Raw genomic sequence first — 15812 nt, 5'->3', positions numbered from 1 at the left:
TGTGACTCTGAGGGACGGCACTTCGCTCATCATTGATTATTTTGGTTAAATTTGTGCTTCGAGCTCAGTTTTTAATGATCAGAATCAGATTTTTGTCGTGTTCTGGATCTCAGAGAATCTTCTGACCGTTGGAACGACAGATAAAAGAACTGAAGACGCTCAGAAACATTTTAGTTTATTCCTCGAAGTCGCCACAGATTGATTGGTTGAATTAACACCTTGAACCAGAAGGCCTCAAAGTCCTTCACAGATTCTGTTAGGTCACATGTAGAATCTGTTTATGGAGATTACATTAGAATTGGATCAGTGCAGTCACTGCGGTGTCGTGCACGACGATGGGTCACAATAAATAAAACATGATTTCCTCCTCAGACCTCTCACTCAGCAGTTAGCGCAGCAGACAGATAGAAACAGCTAATCTACAGTTGACAGGGAATAGAAGCTTCAGGTAAATCCCCCCCCCCCCCCCCCCCCCCCCCCCCCCCTCGGACTCGGGCCTCGGCCCCTCAGCACGTCTCAGGTTGCTCGTTTGTAGCTCGGCAGCGCAGGACTTTCAGGAAGCTGTCAATCTTGTGTGAGTCCCGTCGGAAGCAGGACAAGAGGAAGTGGAAGTTGATCAGTTTGGAAATCCTGTCCTGGCCGAGGTCATTGTCGCTGTAGGGCAGGAAGGAGAGAGCCTGAGCCTCTGCACCCATCTGAGAGAGAGAGAGAGAGAGGGAGGGAGAGAGAGAGAGAGGGAGAGAGAGAGAGAGAGAGAGAGGGAGAGAGAGAGAGAGAGAGAGAGAGGGAGAGAGAGAGAGAGAGAGAGAGAGAGAGAGAGAGAGAGAGAGAGAGAGAGAGAGATAGAGAGAGAGAGAGAGAGAGAGAGAGAGGAGGAGAAACACTGTGAGCTCCTGTAGTTCATCTGATCACAGGTTGGACTCTCAGACGTGGACACCTACTTTCCCAGAGAGGACGTCCAGGCCGTCCCAAAGGTTCTTGGAGTGCTCCTGCAGCTCGCGGACCTTGTTGAATATGCTGCTCTGAGCCGGGTGAGGCAGATTGAAGGCCGAGGAGGACAGGACGGACAGAGGGTCGTCCCAGGCCTGGAGCAGAGAGCGAGCCAGCGACAGCAGGTCGGACTCCTGCACAACACATGACACACAAACTGATCGTTTCATTGGATCTGCAGCAGAGACACAGAGAAACAGAGACACAGAGACACAGAGAAACAGAGACACAGAGACACAGAGACACAGAGACACAGAGACACAGAGACACAGAGACACAGAGAAACAGAAGGTCGCAGCGGAGACGTGAGAAACAAAAGCAGAAACTTACTGATACTTGAAGAACTTGTGTCTTGTCATTGGGCGTCTGCAGAGCGGAGGTGTGGCACATCGAGGGCCGCGGCGTGATCACCCGACCAATCGGAGGGAAGTGAGAGTCCTGGGCGGGACAGAGGAGAAGGTCACTGTGTGTGTGGGGTTTTTTTGCAATATAAAAAGTGTCTGTAAAATCATTTTCTGGAGTTTGTGTTTCTCACACGCAGCCGATCTGGAGAATTTCAGCTAAACACAAAACACTTTAAACGTAACCATAGTTTCTATTCGTCTAAACTTTAACCCTAAAACACGTCTTCACCTGTAAATGTAATGACTCAGGTTATGGGGACTTGATTTTTCTCCCTTTAAGTGACCTTTAAGTAACACACACACACACACACACACACACACACACACACACACACACACACACACACACACACACACACACACACACACACACACACTCAGGTACTGACCAGCTCTTGGCTGAGTGTCGTGCTGAGCGAGTGCAGTTTGTCCGAACGCTGCGACGCCCGGTCCAACAGGTCATTGATGGGGACGGCGCCGCATGATGTCATCACATATGAGACAACGGCTGCTGAGGACATAAACATTCAGAGTTTGTGAACATCTGGATTTATAGTGAAAAACAGTCTGAACACACGTCAGCAGATGAATCACGAAAGATTCAATTATTTATGCTTTTTGTTTGATAAAAAACTGAATTACTACAGTTTAAAGTTTAACAAACCAAATATTACTGGATTTTAGAATTTAAAATATTCTGATATGGTTTTTTTATTTGTCCTGTAACATTAAGATATTAATCCTAGTTTTAAAAACTATTCTCAGGGTAAATCCTCAGTGAGACGTTGTGCAGGTGAAGAATGAAAACTCATATATAACGGTAAATGACTTATAACATATAATTGGCATTTATCTACTGCAAATATCTGTTTATGTCAGAAGCTGCACGTGTCAATACCAATACACTTCATCTTAATACAGCTGATATCTACTGCTATGAATCAAGTTATTGGTCTTTCTCTAGTATAAAAAGCTCAAATCTGAATTTGTTGAGAAATGTTCAATGTTTCTTTTTATCTTAGTGGAGCAAAGAGAAAAGATCTGAAACTTTTAGATTTTTCCTGAATTAGACAAAATAAACTGGAGGAGCCGAGCGGGTCTCACCCATCATGAAGAGTCTGGTTCTTCTGTGAGTCATCGCTCTTCGTCTTCGTCTTCGTCTTCCTCTTCTTCTTTTTCTTCTTCTTCTTCTTCTTCTTCTTCTTCTTCTTCTTCGTCTTCTCTGTCTGTCTGAGCCTCTCGTCGTTATTTCGTCCTCCTGCTGAATCCTGTCTCAGTTTTATAGCAGCAGGACGACGCTGTGCTAATTGTTTGGTTCAGTTCATAATGAGAAACATGGTCCGAGGGATTTGAATGAATGCAACAGGATGCATAGGTGTGTGTGTGTGTGTGTGTGTGTGTGTGTGTGTGTGTGTGTGTGTGTGTGTGTGTGTGTGTGTGTGTGTGTGTGTGTGTGTGTGTGTGTGTGTGTGTGTGTGCGCATGGAAAAAGTTCCTTGCAGACCTAATGAGGTGGATGAATAAAACACATCTTCACAGTGTTTTGTAATAATTGCATCATCTGAAGGTTGAATGACGATGCGTCACAGACCTGAAGGAGGCACAGCTCCGCTCGTTGGTCCAGGATGAGATGAAACCACCACAGTAACAAACTTTAGTTATAATCATTATAAACTTTATTTATACAGCACATGTTCAAACACAGAGAAACGTTCATGTACAGCTTGGAAATAGGAAACTGAAGCATTTTGATGATGACACAGCTTCAGACACAAACACAAAACTAAAAGAATATTTAAAGGAAGGAAAGAAAGTAAAAGAGTCAAAACAAGATGAAGATAAAAACATGATAAAATGATTAAAGAAGTCAGAAGAATATCTTCTAAAGTAAAAAATTATGTATTCGGACCCTAATTCAAATAAAAGCTATGAACCTTTAGAAATGTACGAAATACACATGACTGGATTTATTCAGTGCAAAGTTAAAGATGATTCTCCTGCTTATATGATCTGTGTTATTTTATTTAATAATGAGTTTCATTTCAACCTGATGTGTAGAAAAGAACTGAAGTTAAAACTCTTCTTCACACAAACTGAGCTCACTCGTGGTGAAAGGTCAGAAAATATAGAAACTGAGTTAAACAGCATCGATATCTCATCAAATCAGAGGTTTCATGAACAGATGTGATGATTTTGCACAGAACTTAGTGACATAACTTTATATTTAAGGTCATTTAGACTAAATATGCACCCGACACACACACACACACACACACACACACACACACACACACACACACACACACACACACACACACACACACACACATCATAGATCTGACAGGTGATTGACAGGGGCAGGGACTCAGTGAGGACATCTGGTGGACATGAAATGAAACAGGGTGGAATAGAAGATACAAATTTAGGAAGTTACAAACAACTGGGACACACACTGTCCGTGCACATTACACACGTGTGACATCCCGCTCAGACACACACACACACACACAGACAGACACACACCGGTGAACATATTGAAACTTCCTGTTTTCATGTTGGTGTTGAAATGTGACAGAACAACAGAACAAGGAAACTGAACAGAAACTGTTTCTGAACTGATTGTTGGTTTGTTTATGTCATTTTGTGCCGAAATAAAATAAAATAAATGTTTGAAATAAAATCCTAAAAAGAGGATGTGAAGGTTTTATGTTCTTTAAAATGCAGCAGTTTTATAATATGTTTCACATGTGACTTTTTCACCACTTTCAAGGATAAAAATAACACAATGGATATCTGTGGGTTTTTGCAGGGGTACACACACACACACACACACACACACACACACACACACACACACACACACACAACAGAGGATCTGTGTTCACACTAGAAGATAAAGAACATTATGCAATCAGTGTCTATACATTCTGTGTTGTGTCTTGGATCAGGCCCCTTGGCGGACGCCCATACCCTGAATAGTTCCCATGAGCCTTTGCTGTAAAGGCCCCTCCTGGCAGCTTCCTGTGTTCGATCCATACGTGCTGCAGTGCATGTTAATGTACACATGCACTGCAGCACGTGTCACTGTGACCTACAGGCTGACTTTGAAGGCCCGTCTCTCATCTGCAGGGAGATGACACACACACACACACACACACACACACACACAAATATGTTGCATTGTCAGAAAAACAGGTTTCTGCTGCAGGCTTCATCTTGACAAAGTGTGTGTGTGTGTGTGTGTGTGTGTGTGTGTGTGCACAGTCAGCATAGAGCCTGAGGATCTTATCTGTTAACACATGAGTGAAGCTGTGATAAGGACGAGAGGACTGAAGGATCCATGTTTTATCTCCTGAGACGTCGACCTTGCTCCAGACGACCCACACAGACCCACACACAGACCCACACACACACACAGACACACACACACACACACATATATGTTAAATATTACACAGACCCTGCCCCCCCCCCCCCCCTCTCTTTAACCCTAAACTCAAACAAAGGGCATCCTCCTCTTTTCTCTCTTTCTCCTTTTCTCAGCCTGTTGCTCTCACGCCTCAAACATCCTTCTCATTCTTACCTCCCCCCCTGCACTCCCCTCCCCTCCTCTCCCCCCCTCTCCCATCCCCCCCCTGCACTCCCCTGCTCTCCCCCTCCCTTCCTCTCACGTTGTCTTTCAGCCCTGGGCTGTGCATACGTACACACATGCACACACATGCACACACAAGCACACACATGCACACACATGCACGCATGTCCATACAGCGGAGCTCCACACCCCCTTCCAATGAGATCCCGTCCAGCCGCAGCCCGTGCAAGCCCCTTTCCACACGCACGTTCCCTGCCGCACTGTTAGAGCCACTTCTCCAGCCGTCCACCCCAGGACCCAGACGTCCCAGCCGCACGTAGGTAGGAGTGAGCAGTGTTTGTTGTAAATGCAGGTTCATGTACTGGTTTGTGCACTGGGAGCCCCTCGTGCTGCTCTGGGAACACGGTGTTCTTTCTCTGCTGGTGCACGGGGACTCACTGGGAGGTGGGACCGGGCTTCCCTTTCAAGACACGCTGCTCTTTTCTAGAAACTTCACCCACATGAGATTTGTACAGAAAGTACTTTGAGGAATACTGTAGTGTTTTATAATATAAAACTATGTAAGCATGGTTTTGCTTTTCTTCTGTTTTCTGGTCATAATTTGTTCCTGTTTCATCTGTTGACTTTATGCATGAGAGGTTTTTTTTTTTTTCCATGCAGGGAGTTAATTACTTGACCTTTGATGCAAATGTAATTTAGGAAGCTGCAGACTTCTTCTTCTTCTTTATGGAACATGAATGAGCAGCTTGAGCTATTTCAGGAAAGAGAAAAGGCCAATGTGGGTTGTCCCTGATTTAAAAACTCCAGGAACACTTGTAGGAGACGTACAGCAGAATTATTTATAGACACGTGAAGAGTTGTTCTGCTGCTGCAGTTCTTCTGATTTCACTGAGAGATTTGTGCTGAATCTCTTTAAATTAAAATGAATAAAAAGAAACAAGAGAACAGGAGGAAAAAAGAGAAACTTGCAGGACTTCTCTTCCTCCTCTACTTTAAATATTCAACAGTTCCTCTGTGGGAGTCGCTCGAAGTTCAGGCAAACACTCAGGACTACAATTCCCATAATCCTCAGAGGCAGGTCACGCTCTACTAAAGGGCTGAGCCGGTGCAGGTGAGACAGGCCCCAGGTTGGAACCAGGTGAGACATGGCAGTGTGTTCAACGAGCTGGAGTTTGACTTGATGATGTTTTATAAGCTTCATACTCAGAATATTAACTTTACATGCACACGTGTCAGAGAGGGATTCAAATGCTGGAGAGTCAATTATCTCTTGAGCTTCAGACACTGGGACACAAGTCGTTCAGATAGAACTTGAAATGTGAAGTGAGATGTTTGTTCTCCTGCAGCTGAACTCTTCACCTGAGCCACAGACAAGTACAGATCTGGAGTTTGACGTTAAATCAACTTCCTCTCACCCACTGAGGGTGAAAATAATCCTTTAGGTGAAAGTTCTTCAGGACATTTTGAAGTATAAGTTTGAATGTGACCTTGGGAAAGTGACAGAGACACAGCTCAGTGCAGCTGCAGCTTCATATCAGTGAGTTAGTATCATGAGTGAAAGATGCTCATCGATGATTTTAAACGTCTTTTAGTTGCTTCAGCTCCAAACCGGAAGTTTCTGTTGATATTCAGGATCTTTATTCTCTGACCTTGGCAACATGGCTGCCATGTGCTGTGGTGATGCTGCAGCCTGATGCTGCCACCAGGGGGCAGACCTCAGGAGGAACTGGCGGATTGTTACAGCAGCAGCTGGTCAGAGTGAAGAGGACGAGAAAAATAATCAATTAAAAAACAATATGTAGATAATATACAGGAGATATTGAAATAGATTTATACATGTATATGCAAATAGACTTAGTATAAAGATATTTTAAATATTATGAATTATAATATAAAATGCTATGTCCTACATGTACATGTGTGTATATATAAGACTATAATAGTATACAATAGATGAATTTCACAATAAGAGGCATGTGGAATATAACATAATGTGATAGAATATAATTGGTCTATGTTCTTCATCCTCGTTAAGATGTGTAAGGAACTCTTTACACACACACACACACACACACACACACACTCTGTACATGAGGGTTTTCCTCACAATTATTGAAAGTTTATTTGTTGAGCAGAAGTTGCAGCTGCTCTGTGATTGGATACGACCGTTTTACCTTTTTAAATATCGGGTGTTTGAAGATCACGTCAGTTCCATGAATCAAACTTTATTAGTTTTCCTCCGTCGCCTTTAATCACAGGAGTTTATCACGTTCTTCTTTCTACATGAGTCTGAACCACGTGAGGAAGCTGAGGTGAAGGAGGAACCCCCCCCCCCCCCCCCGAACCTCAGTCAGGTCACTGCCCCCTCACCCTAGCGCCCCCCCGCCCTCCCCTGCTCAGTGTGCTGCCCTCTCACATGCTTATCTCCTCCCACCTCCCTCCCCTCCTCTCACCAACTCATCTCCACTCTCTCTCTCTCTCTCTCTCTCTCTGTCTCTCTGTTGGTGGCGCTGGGATCCATTGGCTCTCTGGAGGACAGGAACCGGACAGGACTCGCACCCTCAACTCACCCACACACACACAGCACCATGTCGGACTCCGAGACCGCCGCCGCCCCCGCCGAGGCCCCCGTCCCTGCTGCGTGTGCCAGCATCAAGGCTGACCTGGACAAATGGTGGGTGATGGTGTGCATGTTGTCTAATGTGTGTGTGTGTCTGTGTGTGTCTGTGCATGAGAAAGTGAAGAACCGCTCGTCATCATGTCTCCAAACTTTTGGGATCCATCTCTGAATGTTTCAGGTTCTCTCCTCCGGAGTCAAGAAGCCGTCAGCAACAACCTGATTATTTGAATCATGTGCGATGATCTTGATCGTCGCCTAACGAGCGTCGAGGTCCGAGCGCAAATTGGTCTAAATTCTGAGCTGGACTTTGCACTGATGGGGGGGGGGTCGGCGATTAAATCAGAATTCCGCAGCATCCTAACATGCGCCATGCTAAAATGGAGTCTCTTCATTGGACGCAGTGGTTAGCACGAAAAAAAAGGGAATAAAATGTTGCATGTGAAAACGTCCTGTCGCCCGATGAGGAGCGGAGAGGTTGTGACAACCTGGGGTGTCTCTGCGGGGGGGAGGGATTTGGGGGGTTAATGATGTGTGGCAGGAGGGTGATGTTTCATTCTCATCCGCACGCATGGATGGAGGCTGGGAATCTGCTTGCGTCACGAGCCGTCCTTTCCCCAGAATGCCTTGCGTTCGCCCGGTGCGTTCGTCCCCCGCCATCTCCTGTCACCTCTCGCTGTGGCATCGAATGGAGACGCCAGCTTTTGGGTTCTTTTTTTTTATGTATTTACAGCTGGAACAGAACAACATGGACGACTCTTCGCTCTCTGTGCGTGTGTGTGTGTCTGTGTGTGTTCATAGAGACGTGCAGTGACACAACACTGTGGTTTCTACATGTTTGTGGCTTCTCGGCTGTCGGGCCTTGATAAGGTGTCGTGGGTGTGAATCCTTCAGATAAGAACAGGTTGAGGAGGGAGGGCGTGATGCACATGTGCCAACTTTATCCTCCATTTTAACTTTTTTAAAGAAGTATTTGCAGACTCGAATAAAATCCTCAAACCCTCGAGCTGCTCTTGTATTCAGCCTCAGTGCAGGTGAGCTTTTTATTGCCTCTTGTTAAAGAGCGTGTGTCTCTATACTGGGAACTGACAAAGGTCGACTGTCTATAGGTGGTTTCAAAGCTCGAGACAATAGGTTTACACTGATAAGGAGTCACTCATGTGACTTATCCTGATGTCAGCAGAACCTCGACCTCTGACCTTGAAACATTGACCTTCAGGCGACAGAAGTGAGCAGAGAACTGAATACATGTTGAACTGAGGGACACAGTAAAACCCTTTAAGCTTCAGGGTGTAGGGTCCTGGTTTGAAACCCGGTTCTTCAGCTTCCTCCCACAGTTTAAACACATGCAGATTGTTGTTCGGTTACTTGGAGAATCTAAATTGACCGTGTTGTGATGTCGGTCCTGTGACGGCGACCTGTGCAGGAAGTGACTCGCCTCTTGTCCAACGTCGGCTGAGCCACTTCAATGAGCAAAGTAGCTGCTACATTTGAAATCCCACTGGTTTTACTAGTGTTGACTTTGAACCTACGACTCTGGAGGATGTCGGCAGAATGGGCTCCAGACGTAACGTAGAAAATTCAGCTGTGGAGATCGGGTGTTTGTTGACGGAACATCGACACCGGCTCTCGTCACCAAATACTTGAATCTCCTCGTCTTTTTCTGAGTCGACATCTTTGTTGACGTCTTCTCATGTTTGGCTCCAGTTTTTTCATCCTGAGATATTTGTATTTTTTTGGAGTTTCTCCTGTTTTCTCATTTTCGCCGAGGACAAACTGACTCGAGACATTTCCACACGCAGCCGCTCCGGAGAATGTCGGGAGATTACCCAGAGTTCAGTGCAGCTCTGACAGCAGATACAAGTCAACATCTGTCATTTGCTGTCGCTGGGCAAAGGTTAGAATTCGGGATTCTTGCAGACTGGAGGTGTACATGGGGAAAGTCGACTGTGCGAGTAATTTACAAACCTTCTGTTCTAATATTAGCTTTGTCTAAAAGTGTTCGAATTTCAAACACTCAGCTCCGACTCTGCATGTCGCCCTGTCTGCACCTTCCAGCTGTAGATCCAACATGGCTGACTCATGTGAAACCAACACCCTGTGTATTTATAGAGGTCTTTTAAAAGTCATGGATGGAGGTGTGTGTGTGAGATACTGTATGTGCAGGAGACATGACCTGCTCCAGAGATCATGTAACTGCTCCACCTTCTTCTTTTCACCCGGCCTCACATGTACTCTTATGGAGGCGGCCATGTTGGATTTGGACCCTTGTGTTGTGATAAATAAACATGTTTCTGTCAGATTTCATATATTTTCCATTTTAAAAACAGGAGCAGACTCTTCATGTGTTTGTGTTTATGGAAGAATTGATTTTTTTTATTAAGTTTTGAAGCCGAGCAGGAGTTTTGACCTTGTCAAGGTCAAATGAGTCAAGACTCAGAAGTTTGAGCAGCAGGTTCCACAGTGAACTTGAGAATCTAAATCCTGTGGCAGTTACAATTATTCAACTTGTTTAATGCAAATCGAATTAAATTTGTTCAACAGCCGACCTCATTCTTCAGGTTTCATGATGCGGACACTTTTTAAAAATCATTATTTGAGAAAATCATAAATATTCGTACAAATATTATGTTATATTATAAGTGTGATTAAAATCCAAAGCCAGAAATGGCTGTTGGAAGCTTTCTGCATGTTTCACACACAGGACAGATCCATAGTGCACGTGTGTACATGTGAAGTAGAATATGTAACTTATTGAGGTGTAAGTTCTTAGCTAATATTTACCGTCGAACTCCTATAGTAGATGTGTTGGCTGGGAGGGAACCTGTGTACTTTACACACACACACACACACACACACACACTACTCCATGAGAGTTGAATGTAAGCACACGCCCCCTTTCTTCTTCGTTATCTACACACACACATTGTTCGTGTCTCCATGACTTCATAGGACATAGTTACTACTTGCCTAATCCTAACCTTTACCCAGTGTTCCCATTAATGGTCTATCCTGTTGTGGACCGCCATCTTGTAATTTGTCCCACCGCAGTTTGAGATGAGATGAAATAATCCTTTGTTCGTCCCACAACAGGGAAATTTGTGATGTTACAGCAGCAAGAGTCAAAAATAGACCAGAATAAACCTGCAGTACTTCTAACTGCAGGCAAAATACATTTAAAAGTTCACTTTCTTGTTTTACCTGTCTCTTGGAATCTGTCGTACGTGAGAGCGACCTGCTTGCATGTGCACCTCGGTTATTGCCATAGATTGAATTATATGGGAAACGCTGCTTAACGTAACCTTTAAACATGTCAAAAGTAAATCATCTGCTCTGTGACTTGCTTTTTGTCCCCATTAGGAAGAGAAGTCCAGATAATGTGACTGTTCAAACACATTTAAGTCTCCACAACATGAGCAACACCCTGAACACACACACACACACACACACTGATGCTAAGTGACCAGTAAATAACGCTCTCGGCCCTGATCACATGATCACTTCACTAATGTTTGTCTACATCATCTTTAATTGCAGCACCTGCTCTGCGATCTATTATTAATGTCTGACCAAAGAGCGAGTTCGGCCTAAATAATTCAGCCTCAGTTTCCTGACGGACGTGAGGATGACATCACTCCTCCACTCAGGCAGACAAAACATATTTAAAACTGAATATTAGTTTGATTTGATGCTACTTTTAATAATTGTATTCAAATCGAATGAGTAAATTAAGTCTGGCCGCTGAGAAGCTGCCACTGGTTGTCATGACAACGCTGCTTTACCCTCTGACCCTGTAACGGGACCCGGCTCGGTCGGCCATGTTGTCTCTCAGGACGGCGTGGGATGGCCGTGGTGCCGGCCGATGGTTGCACAGATATGAGGGCGTCGTTTGATGGAGGATCTCTGGTGCACAGAGCCTCGACGAATCAAGAGCAAGGTTTGATTCTCATTTCAGCTCGAGTAAGATCACGTGCTTTTAATATTCACCAAAGAATAAAATAATATTCATGCTTTTACTGTAATAAAGCACAACCAGGTCGGTAGAGACTCCTCACCCACTTCGGTTCAGTCGGTTTCTCTCTGGATTGAGATTAAACCATCGTGTGTGTGTCTGTGTGTGTGCGTTTGTGTGTTGTAGTGGACTGATTGTGCTGCAGCAGGATGATCTGACAACACAACCACGTTCCACACGTTGCATAAGATCGTTCAACAACTCCACCCGAGCACTTGCACACTTCTAACCACCATCTAGAAACTCGTGCTTTGCAGTGGCCCAAACTCATTGTCTCTCATTTTGCAGCACACACTCCTCACTGCACCCCCCCTCTGGCAGAGTGCTGAGTGATAATCCGCTGCAGCCAGCTGTGTGTTACATCACCGAGCCACCGCTCAGATAAAGCAGCGGCGATGACCCTGTGTCATCAGCTCCTGTATTCAAGCGCTTTTCACTCTGGGATGTTTGTTTCTTTAGATTCACGGTTTGGATGAAATGTGGTTTCAGGTGTGAACGAGGCCACAGAGTGAGGATCTCAGCTATCACACACGGAGAAGGTCCAGACTTTCTCTGGACCTTTTCACCACAAGCTCGTTTTCTACCTGAGATATTTGATTTCTTTTGTTTTCAGTTTTGTGTCACGTTAGAAGCGTCGTCCACACACATCGCTCGTGGTTTTACAGGCGGCTGCCAGGAGAAATAATCGAACTCTGAAATGAGGTCAAAAGTAGATCTGTTGGCGTCCATGTGAACGTGGTCGGTGTCGTAGGACTGCAATGTGACGCCATTTTGATAATTAATCATGGCCAACAGATTTCCTGTTACAGCTTCACATCAGTTTTAATGAGCAGCAGCGATCTGAGATCAGCGCTTGTTACAGTAAATGAGATAAACTAACATGTATTATTCTCTTGGTGAACTGGGATGGAGTTTGATTCTTTATTCACACAAACCATTTTTCTGCTCAGACACAGTCACAGTATTTAATCTGTTATTAAATCTAAATGTTGGATAAACAGCAGAACTGTGATGGATGATGTTCGGGGGGGGGGGGGCTGTCCTGCTCTCTGATGGGCTGAGCAGTGATTGGACGAGGACGAGCAGAGGATGTTCAGACGTCATGGAGTGGTGGGTGGAGCCAGTGGGTGGGTTTTACATTCATGTAACATGAGACCCCGCCCCCTGTGGGCTCGGGGCACGATCACGCAACCTTCCTCCCTCTCCAGCGTCCAATCAAACGTCAGAGGTCTTCATCCACATGGCTTCTCTGTGTCTCCGGCTCCTCCTCTGTCCCCCCCCCCCTCTTTCACTCCATCACCCTAATGCTCGGTGGCAGCGTCGTCTGCCTCAATTCTCTCTTTCACTTTTCATCCCCCTTTTGTCACATCCTCTTTCTGTCCCTGCAGCTTCTGACGTGTCGTTCTTACCATTAAAACGTGTTTGCACATGAAACATGCGTCTGTTTTGTCAACACTTGGACTCAGACGAGTCTTCAGCTGCTGACAGAAGCAGAACTGATCGTCCCCTCACTCCTCTGTTTAACATCTGTGAGAGGAGGTGATATTGAAATGTGACTCGTCTCCTCTGCTCCGTCTCACCACCGGTTGTTTTGTGTTCTTCCAGTGTTGCAGAGAAAGGAGTCGAGGGCTGCAAGGATCTGCTGGAGGCCTTCGCTGCCTGTGTGAAGAGCGCGGCCGAGGGGACGTCATGAGGAGCGAGCGGCCCTCACACCTCCAACGTCAGGATCTCCCATTACTTGGTGATTTGATTTATTACTGGTTATTTTACTGCCTGATGCTGCTGGTGTTCTAATGGTTTAATTCACTGCAAGTGTTTGAGTGAAACTACTTTTCACAATGAAAACCACAAAGAGAAAAGAACAATTGAAGGTTTAAATCTAAACATCACAGCATATCTCATCGAGGGAAAGTTTCAAATAAAATACAAATGGAGAAGGAGGGAAAGAAAACGAAACACAGGGTCAACCGTGTTACTTGATGAACTTTGACCCCTGATATTCACATTTGTGTGTGTGTGTCCTAGAGAGTCGAGCTCCACGCTCTGAGACCCGACTTCCTGTGTGACCTGTGTGACCTCTAAACGCCTCCTCTCTCCTCCAGGTCCACTGCACTGACTCCTCCAAGTTCCCAGCATTCCCTTCTGCACAACAGCACCGGACTGAATGATGACAAAAACGATGAAGATGATGATGATGATGATGATGGTTCATGCCCTGTTGATTCAGGCTACATTTGGGATCTGGCAGCAGTAACCAGTCTCCCCCCCCCCTCTGTTTTAGGGTTTTCTGGTGTCCCTCAGTCTTACCCCCCTCCCCCCTCTCCCTCTATGGCTGATATACAGAACATCGACTTGTAGTCGCTTCCAGAGAGCCGATGGGCTGTGATGTAAATTGCCGACTTGAACTTATAAATGGAAATAAAAGTATGAAATATTCTTCCTGGTTTGTTTCACTGTGGATATAAAAGAGGCCGAAGGCGTCGGGGTTCAAACCCTGATCGGGTCTGTGTGGGTTTTCCTCAGCCTTCATACATCTGGCTACACAATTTAACAACACAATCATTACCCCTCCTCAGGGAGTGACCATCACAGTGACACTTTACAGTGAAGTATAGGTTGTGCAGCAGGAACAGCTCAAAATACATGTAACTAGTCGTCACATGTTCACGTAAATCGATCTGTTGAGACGGAGAAATGCAGCTGAAACGAAACCATGTAAGACGCTGGGGGTCGGACACAGAGCGACGCAGTGGAGCGGCCGTTTGACCACAGTCACACAAACGGACATCAATACATTCAGCTGTTTGTTCTGCTCGTCCTGCTCCGGGGGGTGAATTCAGACACACACACAGACAGACAGACAGACAGACAGAGAGAGGAGTCGACCCTCTGCTGTAACACACAGCCAGATTTACAGCCAGTGTGCATGTGACTGTAACACGTCTACATACCTGAATATAGTAAAAATCTATTTTTACATCATTTTAAATGTATAATTCATATAATTTCATACAAAGATTTTACAGAATCTTTACTGATTAGTCCCCACATTTTAAAATAACCACAACTGAACACAAGAGGGAGCCAAACCTACAAAGCTCACTGAGGTATTTTTCTTATAGTCAATCATGATGTGGAAACTTCATACAACAGCCTGGGTGTGTGCATGTGAGCTGACTCTGTGCATGTGTGTGTGCACGGCATACACACATGACCTGTGCAAATATGTCCGCTGTGGTTCCAGGAATCTAACCCCCGGCATCAACATGTGAGAGAACAAACTATGTTGCAACTCGCACACACAAACACACACACACACACACACTGCATGTACATCTTGTGAGGACACTTTGACTGAAACTATATAATTTAGCAATATCCAAACAGGAAACAGTGTCACTGATCATTAACACACACACACACTGACACACACACACTGACACACACACTGACACAGTGTGGTACATGGCTGCACGTGTTGCAGTTACATGAACACAACTGCTCCGCCCTGCACTTGACATCAGATACTCGGCCCCTTCACGCGGGCGTCCAGCTACATGCCGGAGGCAGATTCCACAGAGGAGGGAGGAGCAGAGTTTCAGCCTGAGTCTGCACACAGGAGACTAAAGGTCAAAGGTGAGGGGTCGTACAGCAGAGTGGGACTAGAGGCAATAATTAACCCACAGTGTATGGAACCCAATCAGTTCCCTCCAACTCTGATTCCCTAACACTGCACTAATATATGATGAAGCAGCAATCTGATATTCAGATGATGAACAGAAATGAATCAGAAACATGTTTTCTTTATTGGTGCAGTTCAGAGGTCAGAGGTCAGAGGTCACCGCGCCTTCAGCTGGAGGAGGTGAGAGTTTAACTCCTCTGAGCCGACGCACCATAAAAAATAACTGTACATCAAAATATCAACTCCTCAGGTTTCAATCTGTTCTACTGTCAAGCAGCTGTGAGTGATAAATAAACACATGATAAATAAACACTGATGATATATAAACACTGATGATATATAAACACGACATGAAAATCTCCTTCTCTACAATATCTTTAATATTTGAAGCTCGTTCATTTGTACATGTTGAAGTGTTGAACCTGCAGCGTAACAGCGCCACCGTGTGGTGTAATACCAGCAGCTCCCACAACGTTAGAGATACATGAGGAAAACAGGTTCCTCGTCATGTTCTTC

The 15812-nt window shown here is 45.1% G+C and overlaps 1 protein-coding gene and 1 long non-coding RNA gene across 7 annotated transcripts in view; one reads left to right on the top strand and one right to left on the bottom strand.

The window, feature by feature from the left end:
- Positions 1 to 477: 477 nt before the first annotated feature.
- The window catches only part of prl (prolactin), a 19271-nt gene continuing 3936 nt past the window's right edge, over positions 478 to 15812 (bottom strand). Inside the window, exons 2-6 of one of the 2 annotated variants that reach the window (XM_034592961.1) lie at positions 2499 to 2620; positions 1784 to 1905; positions 1321 to 1428; positions 942 to 1124; positions 478 to 695 (exon numbers count right to left, since the gene is read on the bottom strand). In XM_034592961.1, the coding sequence (XP_034448852.1) occupies positions 507 to 695; positions 942 to 1124; positions 1321 to 1428; positions 1784 to 1905; positions 2499 to 2532 (636 nt within the window). In that variant the 5' untranslated portion in view covers positions 2533 to 2620 and the 3' untranslated portion in view covers positions 478 to 506. The remainder of the gene's footprint in view (positions 696 to 941; positions 1125 to 1320; positions 1429 to 1783; positions 1906 to 2498; positions 2621 to 15812) is intronic. The other variant, XM_034592962.1, reaches the window with a different exon arrangement.
- LOC117766180 lies at positions 5159 to 14050 on the top strand. 5 transcript variants are annotated; one of them, XR_004614674.1, is made up of 4 exons: positions 5159 to 5305; positions 7525 to 7659; positions 13220 to 13355; positions 13717 to 14050. It is a non-coding gene; the product is annotated as an uncharacterized LOC117766180 (long non-coding RNA). The 5 variants fall into 5 exon arrangements; XR_004614676.1 differs by having other exon boundaries at positions 5295 to 5337; XR_004614677.1 differs by lacking the exon at positions 5159 to 5305 and adding an exon at positions 5411 to 5429.

The sequence above is a fragment of the Hippoglossus hippoglossus genome, chromosome 8 (assembly GCF_009819705.1).
Source record: "Hippoglossus hippoglossus isolate fHipHip1 chromosome 8, fHipHip1.pri, whole genome shotgun sequence".
In the NCBI taxonomy this organism is placed as follows: Eukaryota; Metazoa; Chordata; class Actinopteri; order Pleuronectiformes; family Pleuronectidae; genus Hippoglossus; species Hippoglossus hippoglossus.
This window is presented reverse-complemented; position numbering and strand designations above follow the sequence as displayed.